General features: G+C 41.8%; 1 protein-coding gene across 1 annotated transcript in view; it reads left to right on the top strand.

Moving 5' to 3' along the window:
* LOC104152015 (dynein axonemal intermediate chain 1) overlaps window positions 1-20,176 on the top strand; it is a 150,311-nt gene that overhangs the window by 15,001 nt on the left and 115,134 nt on the right. The window contains exons 4-11 of the mRNA XM_068925801.1: window positions 717-797; window positions 2,372-2,498; window positions 3,896-3,975; window positions 4,970-5,128; window positions 6,933-6,992; window positions 9,419-9,553; window positions 17,758-17,842; window positions 19,043-19,160. Coding sequence (XP_068781902.1) covers window positions 717-797; window positions 2,372-2,498; window positions 3,896-3,975; window positions 4,970-5,128; window positions 6,933-6,992; window positions 9,419-9,553; window positions 17,758-17,842; window positions 19,043-19,160 — 845 coding nt within the window. The remainder of the gene's footprint in view (window positions 1-716; window positions 798-2,371; window positions 2,499-3,895; window positions 3,976-4,969; window positions 5,129-6,932; window positions 6,993-9,418; window positions 9,554-17,757; window positions 17,843-19,042; window positions 19,161-20,176) is intronic.

The raw sequence follows: 20,176 nt of genomic DNA, 5'->3' as shown, positions 1-20,176 counted from the left end.
ACAGCCCTGGGCTTAAGGCAGAGTAACTCCAGATGGAAAGTTTTTCCTTCTTATTCCAATGCGGGAGTGTGGCTAGGGCTTCCCCATGCTGAGAAGGGCTCCGCAGCCAACCTTGAGCTTTTCAAGAGCCAGTGGGAGTCTGCTACACGAGACAGGGAGGGGTTCTGTAGCTACGTGGCTATTTCTTCTCAACTTGGTTCAGTGGCATTGCAGAGTCATTCACCCTTCTGACTGCAGCTGTTTCACTGTTTTCCACTGCTGTATAAACTCTCAAATGGTAGCTACACATACTTCCCCCGGTCAGGGAGTGAAAACAGTTTCTGCTAGTATAGCTTTTTGGAAGCATGGCCCATCCTGCAAGCATTGCTGCTGAGCGTAGTGTTCATTGTATTTTTGGAGTGCATAGCTTCAAAACAGGGATTGTCTTTCTTGCCATATAGAAGACATCTAGCATTTTGCAAGTGCTACCTCACCCTAGCTAAAAATTTACATGACAGCTGAAGAATTCAAGATAGGAAGCAGGATGACTGTGTTCTTGGTCTCCTCTGAGCTAGCTGTGCTCCAGCCATCGTTCTTGTGGAGACATCAGCTGTAAGGTAGATATCTGCAGCAAACTGAGTATCACAGAAATGAGCATAAAGGATGATCGTCTTATGCTGTTTGTTACAGTAACAGTAGAATTTTATTGATGATACTATTTTGTTTCCATTCTGCAGGAATTAAAAGAGGAATTTACACGCATCCTGACAGCCAATAATCCGCATGCTCCCCAGAATATCGTGAGATACAGCTTTAAAGTAAGCATGGCATGGCCTTTAAATCCCGGATGAGATTTTTTTGTCATTAGCTGCTTTTGTGTTTGGTTTTAATTTATAAACAAGTAAATTTCTTTTTAATGTGGCTTCGTGTTGCATGTTGCATATTTATTGCCAGTGGTTCCTAAAGTGTTTTTGCGGAGGGTGAGAGTCTGACATCATTGACATACTTATTTATTCAGAAAAAGGAGATAAAAATTACTTAACAGGTTCTGCCAGTGAACATAATTAGCGCAGCTAATCTCAGGCAATAATTTTTTCCATTCAGTGGTGGTTAGAGCAGAAAAGGTGACACATTATGCAATGTGTAGGACATTTATGCCTCAGTGTCCTCACATCAAGATTCAGTTGTTTGAATTATAGGAGAGCTCAGAAATGTGCTCTGTGAAATCAATGACAAGAACTCTGTTCATGATGGGTAGGTGTGAGCAGGGGAGGGTGCATCAATGCCTGCCAGGAAGCTTCCAGGAGTCACACCTTCACATTTCTGTGTGCAGAGCAAATGCTGTATTGCCCCGGAGCGGTCTTCCCCAGCTAGTTTGTACCACTAGCAACATAGCCTGCTTCAGGGAGGAAGTGGAAGAGTGGCCATGCCTCCCATCCTTTCCTTGAAAGGGTTGCAGCCTGTGAAAGAAATGAGAGCTTTCAGAGACAGTTCCTCCAGCCCAGTACTGGATTATCTCCAGATTTAGGCAGGGATTGGACAACCATCCTGAGCCTGTCTCATCTCTGTGCTACTGTAGCAAATTTGGCTAACTGGTAGGCTAGATCAGGAGAGAAAAGAATCAGATCCTGTGGAAGCAGAGGGGGTCACTTTCTCTTCTCCTTGGAGTTGGAGTTTTCAATATTTATGAGATGGAAATAGGTAATGAATGATCCATATCTTCAAATGCTTCACAGTGACTGAAGTAAGCTTGGTGCTGTGTTGTGATCGGTACAGAAAATAATGGTATTTTTAACAGAGAACAAATTAGTGAAGCATCTGAGTTTTGCAGTGGCTTCTAATTGCATTTAGGTGAAAGTCAAAGTCCTAATATGTGATTTGAGCCTAAGTCTGTGCTGTATAGTGGTCTACAAGCAAGTGCCAATCAAACGAGCTTCAAATAGCTGAATTAGTGCAGTACTTATTAGCCGGGGCACAAAGCTAAGAGCCCGTACTGTCACCAGGTCAGAGCTGGTATCTCTAAATGGTGCTGCTCTTGTATAGGTACGACAGCTCATTCAAGGATCTCAGCACAACATGACATTGGAGTCTTTTAGTGATTGCTGTGTAGTAGAGATGCACCAAAACTAGATTTAAAGTCGCTTGCTGTGGTACTGGTGGAGAACTGGAGGTTTCATGTTCTTGCTTCTTTTCCTTGTGTTTTAAACTTCTGGCTCTCAGTGTTCTGAGATATCAATAGCTGCTGGAAGAAATTCGGTATAAATATGTCAAGCACAATATATATTTATCGGTATGGAACTTGCTTGGCTTTAGCAATTGAGGCTACGCAGTATTTCTGGCTTAAAATCATGTATTTCTCCCCACTCATTTTGTTGTTTTTTCCTCTCTGTAGGAACGAGCATACAAGCCAATAAGCTATGTGGATCAAATGGCTATTCACTTCTCTTTGAATGGAAACATGATACTCAAAGATTCAGATGAAGGCAGGCGGCAGAGTGTCAGATCAAGCAATGCAGCAGGTAAGTTTATTATCTGAAACCACAGTAATTTTTGGTTAGCCACTGATACCGTTTATTCAACGTGATGGAGTGATCATGCTTCATGACTAGAGAATGGAACAACTTTTACTTTGGCTTGTATCCTTCATGTGAAAGAAAAAAGTAAAAGCAGTCAGATGTTTGCTACAGTGCAAAAAACAGTGCATGCTTTCAGGACTAGGTGAACATTAACACCATCAGCTATTTAGTGGCTTTCAAACAGCTTGCGCTACAATTAGTTGGATATGCATGTCTAAACTCCCTATCCTGCTTTGAAAGTTTCAGCCATGATTTAAAGTTTAAGGTAGTATTAAAGCAGAAATGGTTGGAGGCTGGATGAGCATTCCGGAAACTATCATGTACTTGTTTAATTCTTACGCTCTCTCCAAAGCATCTGCTTCTGGACAATGTGAGATACAAGATATTGGGCCAGTTGGAGCTTTGATCTGAGCTAGTATGGCCATTCTTAGGGTCTTAGTTAAGAAAGATACCTTAATTCAGAGGCTCAAAAGCTGTTTCAGTAAATAGTTCTAGGTTGAATTTTCATCAGGGAAAGATGTACTGTGTAGAGATTTTCTTCTATTCCTGCTGTTTGTGAAAGGAGAAGTTGTGTCACAAAGACTGCCTTTTCAAAGTGGTAGCTTTCAGGCACAATGGTACCTTTACATAAGCTCCTGAGAATAGCTATTACTTGTTACCTCTGAGGGTCATTGCCTCTTTTATTTTACACTTAACAAAATGTGTATGAGGATTTGAAGTAGGACAGAGTGCTAAGTGGGATCTTCAGTGCCACAACAGCATGGATTGTTGTTGCTGGCAGTGCATGTTTTCATAGATTCCAAGCTAGCAAGTTTAAAGTAAGCTTATAGCTTGATGCTAGCATGACTGCATACTCAGGGCTGTGATTGGAATGTAGACATCCTTCATTCTCTAACGTAGCTAGTATATTCATTTTTATCCATGTAAATAAGAACAAACCACATTGCCACTTTTTTTTTTACCAGTCATTCTTAGTAGTTGTAAGTAATTACAGCCATTTTTGCAGGGCAGAAAAGTCCAGAGCTGAAGGTATATCCAGAAAGAAAGCTACCCAGATCAGTAGTGGATTTCAGGGATTTGATCTGAGTGGAAATCAGAGTTTTGATTTCTGTACAGCCAGAATTACTGCAGTATCATAATAATAATAATACTGTCTCCTGTTGTGGCTTTGAGCAAACTATTACCCTGCAAAATGAGAATGGGTCACAATGTTGACTGATGAGACAGCGTTAGAAAAGAATGCATCTGTAGTAATGCTTTAGAAGATAGAGGGATCTGCAGAACGTGGGTTAATACATCCTATTATCTAGGGCTTATGCATTTACCTGCTCTGTTACCAGAAACCCCCCCTGCTGAGGATTTTACAGTAATGTCTGAAGAGGCAGAGATTAAAGATGAAGAAAGCGTAGAAGATACACAGGTAATTCTCCATAGTTAGCTGAGAGCTGCCCATTTTATTTTTAATATTAGATTTGAAATTCACTTTATTATAAAATGGACTGTCTCAGAAGCTTCTGTAATTGATTTCTTTATGCCTGAGATGTCTCTGCTGAGATTCTGCAGATTCTACTGAATAGCTGGGGTCCTCCTTCTGTTCTTTGGTTTGGAGGAGCCACACAGAGGGATGGCAGGTCCCTGCATACCAGGTCTATCTTCATCCAGAGAATCCATCAAGATGGAGTGTAATCTTCTGGGACCTGGAAACTTCCTGGAAACTTCCTGTCTGTCCCTGAAAGGGACAGTGGGCAAAAACAAGATGTGGAGAGCTGAAAGCAGGCATAATTACCTGAAATAAGTAGTGGCCTGACTGACTTAAAGGTAGTTGGCTGCTCAGGAAAGGAGCATGTTGTGAGAAGTTTTTTACCCAAACTGTGTCAGGCCCTGGAATCAAGATCTGACGAAATTCAGGTAAATTTGATCTCTTTAGCAAGGAAATGAAAACACAGGGTACAGGACTAGAATACGTTCTCCTGGTCCTTGGGTCCAATTCCTTTTGTCATAGGCAATCATGCCATATTACCCCATTCATGTCAGGCTCTATGTTAAAGTAACTATCTGATAGCTAGATATCTTCTAATTTCCAGTTAATTTCCAGGGAATTTTCCCAGTGTCAACTTGTAGCCACTTGAAATTGTGCCAATATTGTCTTCAAACTGAAATAGCTTTTTCCCTCTAGTGTACCCCTACCTGTCCCAGTGTATTTCTGTGGTACTGTGTCCTCTCAGCTATACATGAACTGGATTGAAAAAGCCACATTCACTTATTTGTCTGTTTCACTACTGACCCCTCAATCTTCAATAACAATTTCCTCTGCTAGAGAGCAGAAATCCAGCTGTCTGAGATAAAGACCTTCTGAAGAGGGAAAGAGATGTCTGATTCTTTCGGTGCAGGGTTTCTACTCTACTCTCTTGCAGGCTGCAGGGGAGGAAGAGGCAGAGGAGGCAGGAACAGCAGAAGTGGCTGAAGCAGCAGAGGCCGAAAAGCCTCCTCCCCCAAAACCAAAGGAGCGCAAGCTTGCGAACCAGTTCAACTTCATCGAGAGAGCCTCAAAGACACTCAACAACCCCTTGCGGGTATGCTGCCTCTGCCATTCCTTCAGTGACTGGGAGGAGGCTTCCTTGGGGAGGATCTGTAGAGCATCTGTTTTTATGTCATATCCTGTAATCCCTGCCGATTCTGGAAAAAAACAGTGACTAACTATGGTAAAACATTTGGGGTGGTGAAAACGGCGACAAAAAAATCCTTGCCTCATGGACTCTTGGTTCAAGAGGTCAAGCCTACAAGAGGTTTTGGTGCCACTGTAAATCTTTACACCTCTACTTGGATATAGCATTTTTCATATCTATTTTCTTATCTGAAAAAGAAGAAGGATAGAGCAATGGTTAGGGCAGTAGCTGAAGGCTTGGGATCCCTGGGTTAATTTTTCTTTTGCCACAGACCTCCCTGTGCTTCAACCTTGTACTTCGATTCTTAACTACAGAGCAGGGATATAAGCACCCATTTGTCATTTAACAAGAGGACTGTAAAGATAAAGGTGTTAAAGTTTGTGTTAAGCTCAGCTGCTACAGTATCAGGCTTGTGTAAGTGTGACAGATGTTAACTGCTGCTACACAGTACATCTCCCTTCCCACTCCATGCCTGCGCTTTGTCGTCAGTAAAGACCCGAAACCTGATGTTCCCCACACCTTTTGCTGAGTCTACGGCCATTCCAGGGAGCGTGTCTTCACAGGGCCCTCCGATAGAATAGTACCAGTGATGTTTGCCCCCATCTGAGAGCTCATACAGCAGCTTCCTCTGAATCTGAGATACATGTTTCAAAGCGAAAATTCTCCTGTTTCCCCTGCTGCCATGGAGTCCATTCTCTATACAGCTTCCCCAGAGAGCCTGCTTGCCTGCTTGCAGCCATTCCATCTAAGGTGAGATCCCTGTAAGACTGACGAGCTAGGAGAAATCTGAGAGTTACTATGTCACTGGAGCTACTGTCTCCTAGAAGAGGAGTCCCTAGTAGAGATGGAGGATCTAAGGAGAGTTTGTACAGTTGTGAGTTGCTTACTCCAAAGTCTGAGCTCAGATTCTACATCTTTTAAAATCCCTGTAATGGCCACAGAATTTGCTGTTTCTCTTTCCTGAGTTCTGCATATTCCTTTCCCATTGATATTACTGAAAAATGCTTGAATGCCTTTGAAAGCAGAATCTAGCCCTTAAATAGCTGTGAAGTACTGTTGTGCACTGTGAAGGATGTGCAATTTCCACCTCTCAGACTGCTGCATTTCACAGGCCAGTGAAATGCTACAGGCAGCTTCTTAAAATTGTCCTGACACAACAGTTTTCTGAAAGAAAACACTGTTCCATGAAATGAAAGTGTTTCATAGTTACATTAATTTTATTCCGATATTTGATGAAAGGGTGATGGAAATATTATTTCACTAAGATCAAATGTTTTGTTTAAAGGTAATGAATCTGTTCAACTCTTTTGTTTTGACTCTGATGTATCCGGCTGGAATTTTAATATATAGGTCAAAACGTTTTAAATCTGATCGCATACTATAGCAAGTAGCACAATGTTTCAAATGGTAGAGCTGATGCAAACCATTTTAACACTTTCAAAATGAAATACTGCAGTTAAATATTTTAATAATGTTGGGAAAAAATCAGCCTCTTTTGGTCTATAAGACAATCTATTTGTAGTTGTACAACCCGTAATAACATTTGTGCAGTGCTTTAGGAGCCGTTTGGATGCTGAATTAATGCAAGTTCTGTATTATTCTAACTAAATTTTGTGAGAAGTTAGTTTCCACAGCTAGGACTACGTCACTGCAAAGAGTTTCAGCATGTTAACGGTATGATTGCACTTCTTTATGCTTTTTCTTTATTCAGGACAGAGCGTGTCAATCGGAGCCTACACCTTGTAAAAATTTTTCAGCCACTGCTAACCAGGTATCTGTTTTTGACTTTGTAAGCTCTTTTAGCATATACTTAGGAGAAAGAGGTAAGAGAAAGGAGAAACAAAGTTGTCATGTTTGTATTCCTTGCGCTGGATTGTGCTCAGATACTGTGGCTTTGACCTCTGGTTTAAATCTGAGAACAAACTAGTGTGGCCCTGTTCCCTGCCTTAATTGGGGAACCTGCTGATGGTGGATCTCTCTAAGGTGCGAGCCCCTTTTTATTGAGTTATGTCTCAGCAGCCAGCCTGGCCAGCCTGTTTTATAGCGTCTCAAAGGAGTGGGAACGGGGAAACCCTGGTGAGGGAGTGGTTCTGGGCTCAGCAAGAGCTTGGTTCCTGTTGAACCCTGCGGAAACAGGGACACAACTGCAACTGCCTCTCACAGACACTGACTTCTGTTGGGACACAGCTCTCACTGGGGTAGATACCGCCCTGCCATTGAAGATCTTCTGTCACTGCATGGTGGGGTCTCATAGCTCCTGGTCACTGAGGAGGAGCAGTGATCCCGCATTCAGCAGGTGGTCAGCTGCAGGATACCTCTGGTCAGCTGGTTCCTTAAGAGGCAGGATCAATGGGGTCTCCCCATATGGAGCAATAAAATAAGAAAAAAAGAGTGACTCCATAGTACCTCCACTTTGAGCGCTGCACATATGGAATAGAGACTTCTGAAGATTTCATACAGCAGGGAGTTCACAGGGGTTCGTGGAGTTTTCAGGAATATGGTCAAGAACTTGATATATGCAGAACTGGCTTTTTTATTTTGTCCAAGTTGAACCATCTTGGGAGAGCAGACAACAGGTTTCTAAAAGCTGGAGCCAAACACAATGAGAACTAGAGCACAAGACACATGGAAGGCCCACTCTCAGCCTGTTGAATTAGACTTAGCTCCATTTTAGGTAGTGGGAATGTGCCTATTTATTCATGAGGAAGAACTATTCCAAAATTGTTATGCAGTATTTCTTCCGTCTCTTAAAAATGTAAAAAAATTATTTACCGTGGCATTTTACGCGTCAAATATGCCATAGCTTTCACTGGAAAGGAAATCCAGCCAATTCTGCTGCTTCTCACAGATACTCCCAAAATGTATTTGTGTTTGTCACTGATATGAACATTGGGTCAAACTTTAATTTTTGTACCAGTTTACCACAAGAGAAAGTATTACCTGGGTGTTCCTGTGGTAAACTGGTACAACAGCTTTTAAAATTACATTGCAGGAAGGTGATAGGAAAGGAGAGGGGGAGTGTCTCTGTTAAGCTGAAAACTGTAACCCAGTCTATTTCTGAACTTGAAATCACAGAATAATTGGCCTAAGATCTTCTCTCCGTCCGGCTGGAGTTTCCTTTGATTTCTTTCTGACAGTAAGATGACCTGAAAGCTTGAGAAATAGAACTATTAAGATAAGAAACTGTTGCTGAAATTTTGCATGAAAATGCCTGAAAACTAAGAGGAAGTTTTCCCTTGTTTTCTTTTTATTCTTTTGAATATTTGAATAAATATAAATGAATATCTTAACAAAAGCTCTTTTTTCCTCAACTCTTCTTCCTTCTTTTTCTTCCTTACGCTTACATATTACTCTTCCAAAGTTGTCTGTTCTGCTCCTTCTCCCACTCTTCTCATCACATCTTCTTTATCCTTTCCGTGATGTTTGGAACATCCTTCCTTCCCATTGCCACCTATATTATAGTTTTTAACACAGTACAGTTTTTTTGATGACAATTTATGCTATCTTTCTTTATGCCAATGTTTTAATCTTCCATTTGTGTTTGAGTCATACTTCCTCTCCAAAGCTGATATGTCAAAATTAGATTTATCTTTTCATTGTTCTGAAAGTAACCTATCTGCTTCCTACCATACTAGCCCTCTAATACAAATGAATAATTCTCATGTGGAAAAATTACTTACAAATCTACTCAAGTAAGACATTTCTGGTGTGTGGCAGAGCAGAAGATGTGAAACTGCTCTCAGTTTGCATTTGATCATATGCTTCAGAATTAAGAGTCCAAGATTTAGATTGTGTTAAGCAGCTACAATACAATTTTTCAACACCACACGAGAAATGTCATGAAGCAGATCTTTGATGCATGTTTCCTGTTAAACACTGGTCAAATAGCCGAACAGGGCTAACAGAAAAGATTTAGATGCAAAGCACCAAGAAGGCAGTTGGGTTAAGGAAATAGTTAAGAAAGCAATACTGTCTTCTCAAAAAATAAGGCATGCCCCATGAAGCTTTAAAAATACTGGGGTGCAATCCTTCATTTTTTGTGCAAGCAACAAGCCCACTGTCTTTTGACTGATTCCAGACCGATTCCAGGGGCAGTGTTACTGTTGTGAACACTGTAATGTTTTTGTGATGGTGCAGATGTTTGTTTTCCAGAGTATAATCAGGTCTCTATAAGCCCTGCCTCTATCTGTCTCTCAGTGGGAGATCTATGATGCCTATGTGGAGGAGCTTCAGAAAATGGAAAAGTCAAAAGAGAAAGAAAAACCAAGAGCTCATGTAGGAAAGAAAGAAGAGAAGAAGAGAGGAAGAATGTTAACCTCCCTGGAGTCGCAGGTACTGCCATGTGCACATTTCATAATACTGGGAGATGCTTACTCAGACTGTTAGTGGTTGCATCCATAGTGCACGTTAGGTGAAATTCAGGAGCTCATGTGGGTTGTGTAACTAGTTCTCTCAGCTGGCAAGTAACAGACCTAAGAAATGCAGAAATTATTTTTTGCCCGGAACTGTATTTCCCAAACAGGTTTTCCTTTTTCGAGTTACTGTATTTTTTATGAGAATGCAAAACAGTGTGATGCCATCATCTTGACTTCAAATTTGATTTCCAAATGAGGTTTGTGGCTTTACTGTGATGTGCATTATCACGTTCCGTTTTTGACTAGCACGTGAGGGATACAAGGATGAAATAAGTATGAGTATGAGTTTTCAAGGAGTTCTAAGGGATTTAGCTGTTTTCCGATTTGAAAGTCAAAGAAATTTGTGATCCTTTCAAGGTGTTACTAAAGCAGCATAACACATTTGACTATTTTTAGTATTTTTGGTATAATGTTGTATAATTATCATTTATAATGATCTATATGCTATATATATATTATAATTTATATACAATTTATTAATAATTACTTTTTAATTATTGAAATCTAAGCCTGCATACTCAGAATTGAAGAGTCATTCTAAGAGGCTTGACCAGGTGAGAGGGGGGCCGGATCTTTGATGCATCATTTATTCATTTAGTTGGACAGCGTCAGAAACGTCTCTGCCCAATGTTCGAAGTGCTGTAATTAAGTAGTTACACAGCAAAATGATATCTCAGCCATGGTATTGCGATCATCACGAGAGGTCAGGCACCCTGAACCCTCTAGAGCGGCAGGATGAATGGCAAGGGCTGCTGCACCCCAGCAGCCCCCACTAGTCTGGCTTTTCTGAGTAGCAGGTATCATAACTTGTGCCAAGCTTGTAACTCAGCTGGTGCTGTGAGCTTGCTGCTAGGCTGATACTGGTTCCTAATTCAGGCTGCTCCATCAGAGTAGCCTAGCAGTGCCCTGCAGGCATGCCACAGCAATGATCCCATCTTAAAAATGTCATCCCACTTCAAGCACTGGGAAAAAAATATAGCAACCTCTAAAGATTTGCTTCACGTTCCAGAATGTTTTCAGGGAGTTCAGGAAGCTTTCATCAGGATTTGATCTGTACAGAATTATGGGCAGTTCTTTTCTTCCCCTTAGTCTATCCAAGTTAAACCATTTAGAAGACAAACTGAAGTAGTTTTTGTAATGATTGGAGCTAGATGCAATGAAAGCTATGATATAAAAACATGGAAGTCAAATCTTAGCTTGCTGCTTGAATAGGTGTAGTTATGTCACTGTAACTATGATGTACCTCTATAATATATGCTGGCTCCTAAAAATGGCTCTAACTGTAGGAGTATAAGCACTTTTATACCAATACAGCTGAGGTGGCAGTAGAGGATTTTGCTGGTTTAGCTACCCCACTATTGCTCTGCCATCAACAGCCTCTTGGTGTAAACAAACCAGGAACATATTCTGACAGGCTTCTTTGTGTGAACTGTGCCATTGAAATTCACAGTTCCTTCTAAAACTAATAAGTCTTTCACCTGAGTAAGCGTTGGAGAATTAAGCCTGAAGTCAGCAATATAATTATGGGCCTAATGGATGGATTGCTAAAAGCTGATCGTTAAAATGAAATAAGAATTCTACTGGTGAAGCTACATTGTAACAGGCTGCTGCATGCTCCACTGACAACAATGAGAAGCTGAAAACCATGCACCCGTGATCCTCCCTTTGGTGCTTTCCAGGGGGATTGCAGGGAAACTAAAAAGTCAGGATGCTGGAAAAGTGAAAGGAAAAGCTTCTTTGTGCAGAGCCAGTCTCCATAATTGAGACTGATTGTGAGGCTGCTGAGTGAACTTGAAGCGTGTGAAAAGCCTGCTGAATTTCCCAGTCGTTAACATTGGAGACATGCAACTTGACGTAATCCAAGGCTAGAATCTGACTTGTAGCAGGTATTACATCTGCTCGTGTGTAAGCCTATGGAAATAAAGGTCAATAGTGTCAAAATCTGTACCTCTAGTCTCAAGTCAGCAAATGGGAAAATGGGTTTTGTGGAACTGCCAACTCATATCTTACATATTTTGGGCTGCGCATAGTAGTTGTAACAGAGACATTCCAGCTAAACGCTTGCTGAGGGCATCCTGCCTTTGACCATTGCTGAAGGAGAACTGTGGAACATCAGGCAGGAGGTGTGGCTGGTCTGCGCGAAGGGCTGAAATCAAGGATGCAGTGGCGAGAGGCAGCAATCAACATCCCAAGGGCTTAAAGCACTTACACTGGTGAAAACTAGCTCCTCTTACCCTGAGACTACAGGAAATGAAATCGATGAAGTCTAATAGTATGGATCTTTAACAAATCTATCAAAAGAGGAGTGGAACTATGCAATTGGAGAGTAACAAAGATAGATTATATGTAGAAAGAGTAAAAATGGTTCCAATAATGTGGCTTTTACTATTAGAATTAATTTGGAGGGAAAGAATAATTAGAGACTTGGTAGTAAATCTGAAATGGCATAAAATAGCACGTGAGTTTACCAAAGGTAGGCTGTGTCCGAATAATCTCATCTCTTTGGTAAGAGAACAGTTAAGGTTTTCCTGAATAAGGAAAGTATGGTAAAGCTAATCCACCTGAAGTTCTGTCAAGCTATTGCTATAATATATTTTGGGAAATGATTAGATAAATAGGAAAGATGGTTATTAGTACAGGTTGGAAGGGACTACTGGAGAGGAAGGCTGTGCATTGTAGGATTGATTAAAAAATCTTTGACAAGGTGAGGGCTTACTGTTTGAAGTGACAGCAAGAAACATGACTGTCAGTTGGTGAGTTGTGACATGTCTATAAAAAAGGCAAGTACATTGCTAGAATATGTTCTGTGAGGGATGGCAGAGAAACGTTATTTCTGTTATGCAAGATGCTGGGGGAACTCATCTAGAATAGTGCAGGGAAGTATAATTTTGGTCACCTAAAATATCTGTTTTCATAAATAGGTATAGATAGATAGATTACAAACCTTAACAGGTATGGGAAAGAATATAAGGAATTGAAAGCTTGAACACAAGAAGCAACTAAAAACACTTGGCTTATTTTATTGCTAGTGCAAAGGTGGAGAGGGAACCTGAGATACCAGAGAGTCTGAGATTCCAGAGAGGGAAAAGAATTATTAAGACTGAGGACAGTGTGACAGAAGTACAAATAGATATGAAGCATTTATGAATATGTTAAATCTGGAACTTATTGCACTGGGACAGGGACAAATTCTCCCAAGTTCCAGGAGGGAGTTCACGGAGACTGTGAAGGAGAGAAAATATGCCTCATCTGCCTGTGCTAGGGAGGATCTGGAACCAGTAACCCAATGTTACCCTAGAAGTGTCTTCCAGCCCTCTTTCGTGTGTGCTCTGTCACAGTAGTGTACCAGAAGCAGCGTCTTCTCTCAACCCCTCTGAAGCAGAAGCGGTTGAAAGGTTTCTTTAAAAGTCCAAACAAAACTTAGACTTAACGCAGAAATGCTCATTCCTGAATCATGTGATTGGTGATAATCTCAGGTCCTGCCTGACCTGTGCATCTCACTATAGCAGTACAGTTAACTCTGAGATATGCCCACTGAGATAACCTGGCCCACAGGGTCATAATTATCGTTTGGAAGCTCCTGGATGACCACGAGTTATTTTTGAAATAACAACTGAAATCTGAGTGCATTTAATCTTCACATAATTGTTCATCTTGGGGAGTGGATGAGTTGTTACCAATTCCCTTGTCTTCATTCTGCTGTTTGCAGAGTATCACTATTAAGAGCAAGTAGTGAAAACGAACAGATGAGAACAATTCTGAAAATGAACAACTGCTTGACAGCATTCAACCTAGGGGACATTCTTTGTGATTTACAGTGGATGTTTGTAGTGTGTGAAGGTGTTAGCTGGTGACAACACAATTATACTATGCTTTTTTCTTTGAAAGCAGGGACTTCTCCTAGTAGCAGTATACCTTTTGCCAGAGGTACAGGCAATTATTGTATTGGTTGTAGGATGGGATTTGTCTTCTGGATGTGCATTTATGCATCAGCAGAGCTTGTTTCATGCTTCAGTCTATTGGAGTTACACATTGCAACTGTCCAGCTGCTGAGAGGCAAATGTGAAGCAATTAGCGTTAATGAATAGTAGAGCAAGACCAAGACATTTATTTTCAAAGTACCAGCCTGTTATCCATATTGACATAGGACTCCATTAACATTATTGCTGTTCTAAAAATTACTTAGGCACCGAAATAAATGAAACAAATCTGTTAGTTGATGAGCTCTCGTTACATTTGGCTGTCTAGCCAAGGGTTGGCCCACAAAATAAAAATCAGTTTCAGACAAATCTTAAAAAAGATAAATTAGGCCTGTCACTTCCACTGAAGATATATTTCAGTAAAATGCAGAATAAATCAAACCCAAAATAGCACATGATCCAATGAGAAAATAACTTACTCTGATCTAGTTTAATGCCAAAACTGTAGTTATTCATGGCTGCATTGCTAGCTGCCCAGCTAGCTAATAAGAAAGCTGACTTAAAATTCTTTCAGTTTATCTGGACAGTTTCCTGCACTGCAGAAAAAAATTCCATTGAATAATATATTGTTCCTGTATTTACAGTTTTTTTTTTTAAGGTAAGACTGTTTCCTACTTACAAAAAGAAAAAAAAGAAAGACTGTTATAGATGATGCAGGTTTTAGCATGCATCTTTGAGAACACAATAAAATAAGCCTTATCTTTTGGTCTTCACTCCAGAATGACGTGTCTCGTTGAAAATTTGGAGTATTTGGAGTATTTGGAGTGCAAGTTTCCTTGGACATAAAAGAGAAGAAGAGCTACAACTGCTTGCGTCTATAGGGGACAGCACTGCCATTCTTCCACAGCTCCTTCCAGTAGTGCATGCATGTTAAAGGAAGGAGAAATTTTTACCTACAAAGTGGTGAACAGTAGGTGAACGGAAGGCAGCTTAGCTACTTAACACACCTGATGAACAAATAGGACTCCAGGATATCTTTTCCTTATACCTTGTAACTATGACTTTTACTGTGTTGGAGAGAAAAGTTGTTATTGCTCTTTTCTTTTCTTGAATCATATTGTAACCTTTCCAACATTTAACCTCTGTCAATTAAGCTTACTCAAGAGTAATGTACTGGTAGCAACCAATGACATTTTTATAGTTGTGATGCCAATATTGCTGGACAAGTGTTGGCACAGGTGAATCGGTTTTTTAGGAAGTGTTTTAGAGAATGACAGGTCCTTTCATGGCAGAAGCAATAATGGCAACCTAAAAGTCAAAAGAGTGACATCTCAGCAATTGAGAGTATTGATTTCTGCTTGGGATGTTTGAAACATCCTCTTTCTCTCCCTCTTTCATTTCTCTTAATAATTATGAAGTCCTAATGTCTAAGGAACATTTTGAAGAAAAGCAAACTGGATTAAAATGTGAAAACCTCTCTTCCTGTGCTTTCTTAAATTCTGAACGTTATAGCAAATTCTCTGTGCGGTTCGCCAGAACTCCTCCCGCAAACCCAGGGAAAACCTGAAGAACGTGAGAATGGCCATACTGATTCAGATCAAAGCGCAAGCCCAGTAGTCTGCTTCCAGCAGTGACCACAAGTGAATGTGTAGGGTGTGGTAAGAACAGAGCAAGCGTATATCATCCTCCCTCCTCCTCCCCCTCCCGCCAAATATTCGTCCAGCCTTCAACTATTTTCAGTGATTTTTCAAGCCTGATGTGGTTTGGCACATGGATGGAAGTACTTGTTCAGTCTCCCTTGAACCTCTGTAATTCTTGTGTCTACAACACCCTCTGGAAGAAGTTCCACCGATCTGTCTTTTTTTTTTTTAAGAGATCTGTCATTTTTTTTACTCAGTTCTTCCTGGTACAGAAACTGTTCCAGATTTTACATCATCCTTGTTGCCCTTCTCTGAACTTTTCCAAGTTCTATTTCGGTGGGGAAGCAAGCCTGCGTGCAGGATTGAAGATGTGAGCAAACTGTGGATTTATAAAAGGTGTTGCAGTTCATAGAATTGGGATTTTTTTCTTCGTCTTGTTCTTTTTATGTAGTTCCTTGGTGAAGTAGGACTGTTTGTCTCCCTTGAGTCTGTGCAAAGTCCCCAAAGGGCTGGGATGCATGTGATTCAGAGTCATGTTCTTAGTTCTCACTGGGACTGTGTAGTATAATCTTCAGCAAGTCATTTCATGGTTTCTTTCCACATTCAGGACACTCTCTGGACCCTGCCAGGGATAATGGATTTCTTTTTAGTGTCCTCAAGTTTCATTTCACAAGGAAAGCATATTATGCTGGCAGCCATAAGGCCCTAAAAGTGGTTTGTAGATGGAAGGCTTTGAGACACTGATGGGGCTTTGGGGCAGTGGTAGTAGATGGTGACTTAGGTCTTTGGAGTAGCATGCTGTCGGTGCGCTGTGTGTGCCCTTGGCATTCTCACATCATTGTGCAAGAGCTGAGCTGGTGTCATCTTCATGGCCTAGCACAGTTTGAGAGCTTTTAAACAGGTCAGAGCCACAGAGCTTGGACTGCTCCAGAAAGGGTAATGTTCTTAAGTAGCAATGCCAAGCAGGTACCCCAAACATGCAGATATATACATGCATACAATAGTAACATGACCGGTGACACAGATGAACCCAGACGGAGAGCAGTGCCTTTACCAGAACCCATGTAAGCACAAACAGCACTCACATAACCATGAGCAACATAAATAACTGCATCCTGTTCCTTCTGTTCAGCTGATCAGGATAGAAGTTCACTAATGTCACGTGCACAGAGAGATCCTGCCAGTAGCTAGCCTGGACACTTCATCTATCCAGTGGCTGGCTCCCAGGTCCTGGTCCCTCCAGTTGCTGGCACCCAGACCTCTTGTTCTACTTGCTGGCTAATCCAGCTTGGAGTTTACCTGTGATTGCATATGCACACACATAGGATAGAGAGCACACTCACATAGAAAATAGTTAGGAATAGACTTTAATAAGGAGATAGAATGAGACTGGGGTGATCAGGCACGCAGCTTAGTCAGGCAAGCACACTGTCCAGCCACCTGCTTATACTTGAACAGCCCCTTTTATATCCCCTTCTCCCCACTTCTCCATGCTTGTTTTTCCCTCATCCACCTGGATCATTCCCTTTCTCCACTCTTGTCTCCTTCCAAATGAACAACCTACCCCTCATTACTTTTTCCCTTTTGGTCACATTTTTCTTATGCCCGTACCCCAATTTGGTATTTTTGACATGGTTAACCTAGGCATTCTTGGCCTTCCATGATATTACTGATACAGTTGCCTAGGCACTGCTGGCTTTGCAAGGTGTCACTCCCCAAAACTTCCCCAGTACTTCCCTTTAATTATTTTTGAAGTTTGGACATTTCTCACATAACTGCCCCTTAACTATCTGCGAAATCTGGCCTACATACCTTCCCACATGCAAGTTTGCCACTTGTAGTGGCCCCAGGCTAGGAAGATGGGATTTTTCACAGGAGTCAAACCAAGCAGGAGCTGAATTCTTCTTGACTTTCCACAAGAGCTGGACAACGCACTGCCTTTTGCATGTTTATTATATACTGTATGATCTTATTGATCTGCGTATATGCATCAGAATTGCATATACTGGTTGGAACTACCAGTTCCAACCAGCAACTGGTTGGAATTACCAGTGATTAACTGAAGGGCTCCTAAATCCTTTGATCTTTACTTAACACATGAGACCCTAAAGGTCTTCAGACAGAGACCAGAGGATGCTGATACGTGGTCAAATATGGTTGTGTCACTGACACTAATGAACTATTACCAAATGAGATGGGGGAGGGATCATGTGTGTGCTTTTAGCTCATTCCACCATGAGGTAGATGTGATGGACTAAGGAAGACGGGTTCAAACAATTTGCACTGAGGTTTAGACAAACACCTTGCAATTGCGCTAAATCAGGAGCAAGTATTGAAGTTACTGCAGTTCAGCTGAAGAATGGGAGCTTGCTAAACTTCAAATAAAGCGATTGCCTTAATTCAAGTGCCCTTACCATTGGGTGCTGGTGTGAGGAGCTTCAGGTTATCCTGTATTCGAGTAAAGATCAAAGTACTGAAGAGTTTTCCAGTCAGACAAGGCCTGGAGGACTTATAAACACGTGGGATATACATTTTTTCTTTCTTGTTTTTCTTTTCAACAGGGTGATGATATAACCAAGGTCTCAAAGGCTGCCAAAATAATGGAGCGGATGGTGAATCAGAACACATTCGATGACATCGCACAAGGTACAGGCCTGCTAGGAGACATTGTTTGCACTCAAGCCAGTACTCCTGCAGATGAGTGGCCACAACTGTAGCAAGGGTCACAACAGCTCTTTTGGAGAAGTCAGCTTGTAGTAAAGGAAGCAGGCCAAAGATTTCACCAAATTATACCCAGGCAGAAATTAGCAATGGAAGATTAGGGCACAGTTGGCGTCTTTATGCAAGCAACTGGTTTGTTACCGTATAGCATGTTGGTATCTCAAATGTCTTGCCTCTGCTGAACAGTTGGAAAATGGAGCCAAAATGAGCAGGGCTAGCAACCTGGTGACTTACGCAAGAACAACAAAACAGCAGACCCCAGTCATTTAAAGGGCATGCCACATCAGCCTTGCTCTGAGCAGACTGGGGCCAGCAGGGCCAGCTGATAGGCATCAGCTCAGCGTAGCCCCCTAGGGCACATTCCCTCCTGGTCAGAGGCTGTGGTGACTAAGTAGCCAGTGCAGAGCAGCCCCCTGGCTGCCATGCAGCTCCCAGCCATGGGGACACATGTCTATGCCATTTTGCAAGGATGCTGCTACCTTTATTCAGCTCCCTCCCAAAAGGCCAGTGTGCACTCATGCTGGCCTGTGTATGCAGAGTACCAGGAAACGGATAGCTGTGTCTACTCACTTGACCAGAGCATTTTTCTCTACACTGCTTTTCTGTGTCCACAGCTTTTTCATTCTTCCAAGCAGGAATCCCTCATCCTTTGATGTGTATATGGCAGTCTGTGCCTTGGTGACATACACAAGCAGAGAAACTAGTGGTCAGATGATTCTAGGTGTCCCCAGAAGAATGAGATCTTTTGACTCAGTGTCCCATCCTCTGGCCTCTGAACTGTGGTTTGGGAACTTGGCTTATAGGCTTAGCCTTCCCACAGCCCCACTGGCCTTGGACACGTTGCTCCTTGCTCTGGGCTTCTGCTTTCTTTTTCAGCCTGTGTCTGCTTTTGGACTATAAGCTTTTTGCTGCAACGACTTGGTGCTTGGTAAAACGCATTTACAGGGCTTAGGTGCTGTTTTGAGGTTAAGACTCCAGGACTGAAGCAGTCATTATACAAACAACTGAGTCGTAGAGAAGCTGTCAGGAATGACAGAGCCCTTTCTAAAGCTTCCTTGGCTCTGCACCATGCTGTTTTATTCCACCTTTATACACCAGGACTTATTCTTTGATTTTTGTTTTTAGATTTTAAATATTTTGAGGATGCCTCCGATGAATACAGAGACCAGCAGGGAACCCTTCTCCCGCTCTGGAAGTTCCAGTATGAGAAAACCAAGAGACTTGCAGTTACTGCCATCTCCTGGTAAGTCTTTGTATTGCAAACTTGCTCTCTACTGGTCTGCGGAGGAATGGAATTGAATGTCATACCACCTTACAAGGCAGCGCTTGTTTCTCTGGGAACACTGTTTTAAATAATTACAGTCAGCTACTTTTGGCAGCACTTAAGCATGCCGGGTGCTTCTGGATGGAAAGCACCTTCTGTGAGAATGAATGGTGCCAGGCTTGCACCTTTCAGCAAAAGCTGAAGACACAGCAGGCTCTGTGCACAGTATTAGGGCAAAGCAAGTGCAGTTAGCAGAGCAAATAGGAGTCCCTTCTTGAGCAAGCTGGGAGAAACATGTCCTAGCTTTGGGGAATATTCAGTAAGAATCAATCCTGCATGGCCTAGGGCAGGAGAAGGGACAGTGAATATATTTTTGAAAAGTATCATCACAGAATGAAAAGTAAAGCAGTAGAAAGGGAAATGCTAGTGTTGCATGCGTCAGTCAGGTATCACCATAGGCTATAAGATGCTGAAACACTGATACCAGACAAGACCTTTATGCATGACAGTGACACATTTAAAGTGCTGCTCCAAGAAGAGTACTCTGTTTATTCATGGCCGTATGAAGGTATTTGTGCAGACAACAATAGTTATTGTGCATCAAGATCTTGCACAGTTCAGGGTAGTAGCCACGTGTCCTACAGTCCACTTTTGTATCTAGTCCAGAAACTATCACTGATACTTTCAAATCAGCTCTCTTTTTCTGAGGCAGTAGTTATTATGATGAAATAATTCTCAGCACCAGGTATGAGTCCTTTTACTTTCTAGCAGACTTGATCCTCTCCGGAGCTGGCTTGGTCCATGCACCGAGCATGAGATTGATATAGTCGTCTCCTGCTTTCTGCTCCCAGGCGTCCAGGCCTCCTCTCACTTGTTTGCAGCTCAGTGTCTTGCCAAACAAAGTCTGTGGAGAGGCAGAGTATGAGTGAAGTCTCACATCCATTCAAGCCACTGCAGTAATTAAACTTTAAGAAAGGAGGATGCAGTTGTGTGAC

Source organism: Struthio camelus, chromosome W (genome assembly GCF_040807025.1).
Source record: "Struthio camelus isolate bStrCam1 chromosome W, bStrCam1.hap1, whole genome shotgun sequence".
Taxonomy (NCBI): domain Eukaryota; kingdom Metazoa; phylum Chordata; class Aves; order Struthioniformes; family Struthionidae; genus Struthio; species Struthio camelus.
This window is presented reverse-complemented; position numbering and strand designations above follow the sequence as displayed.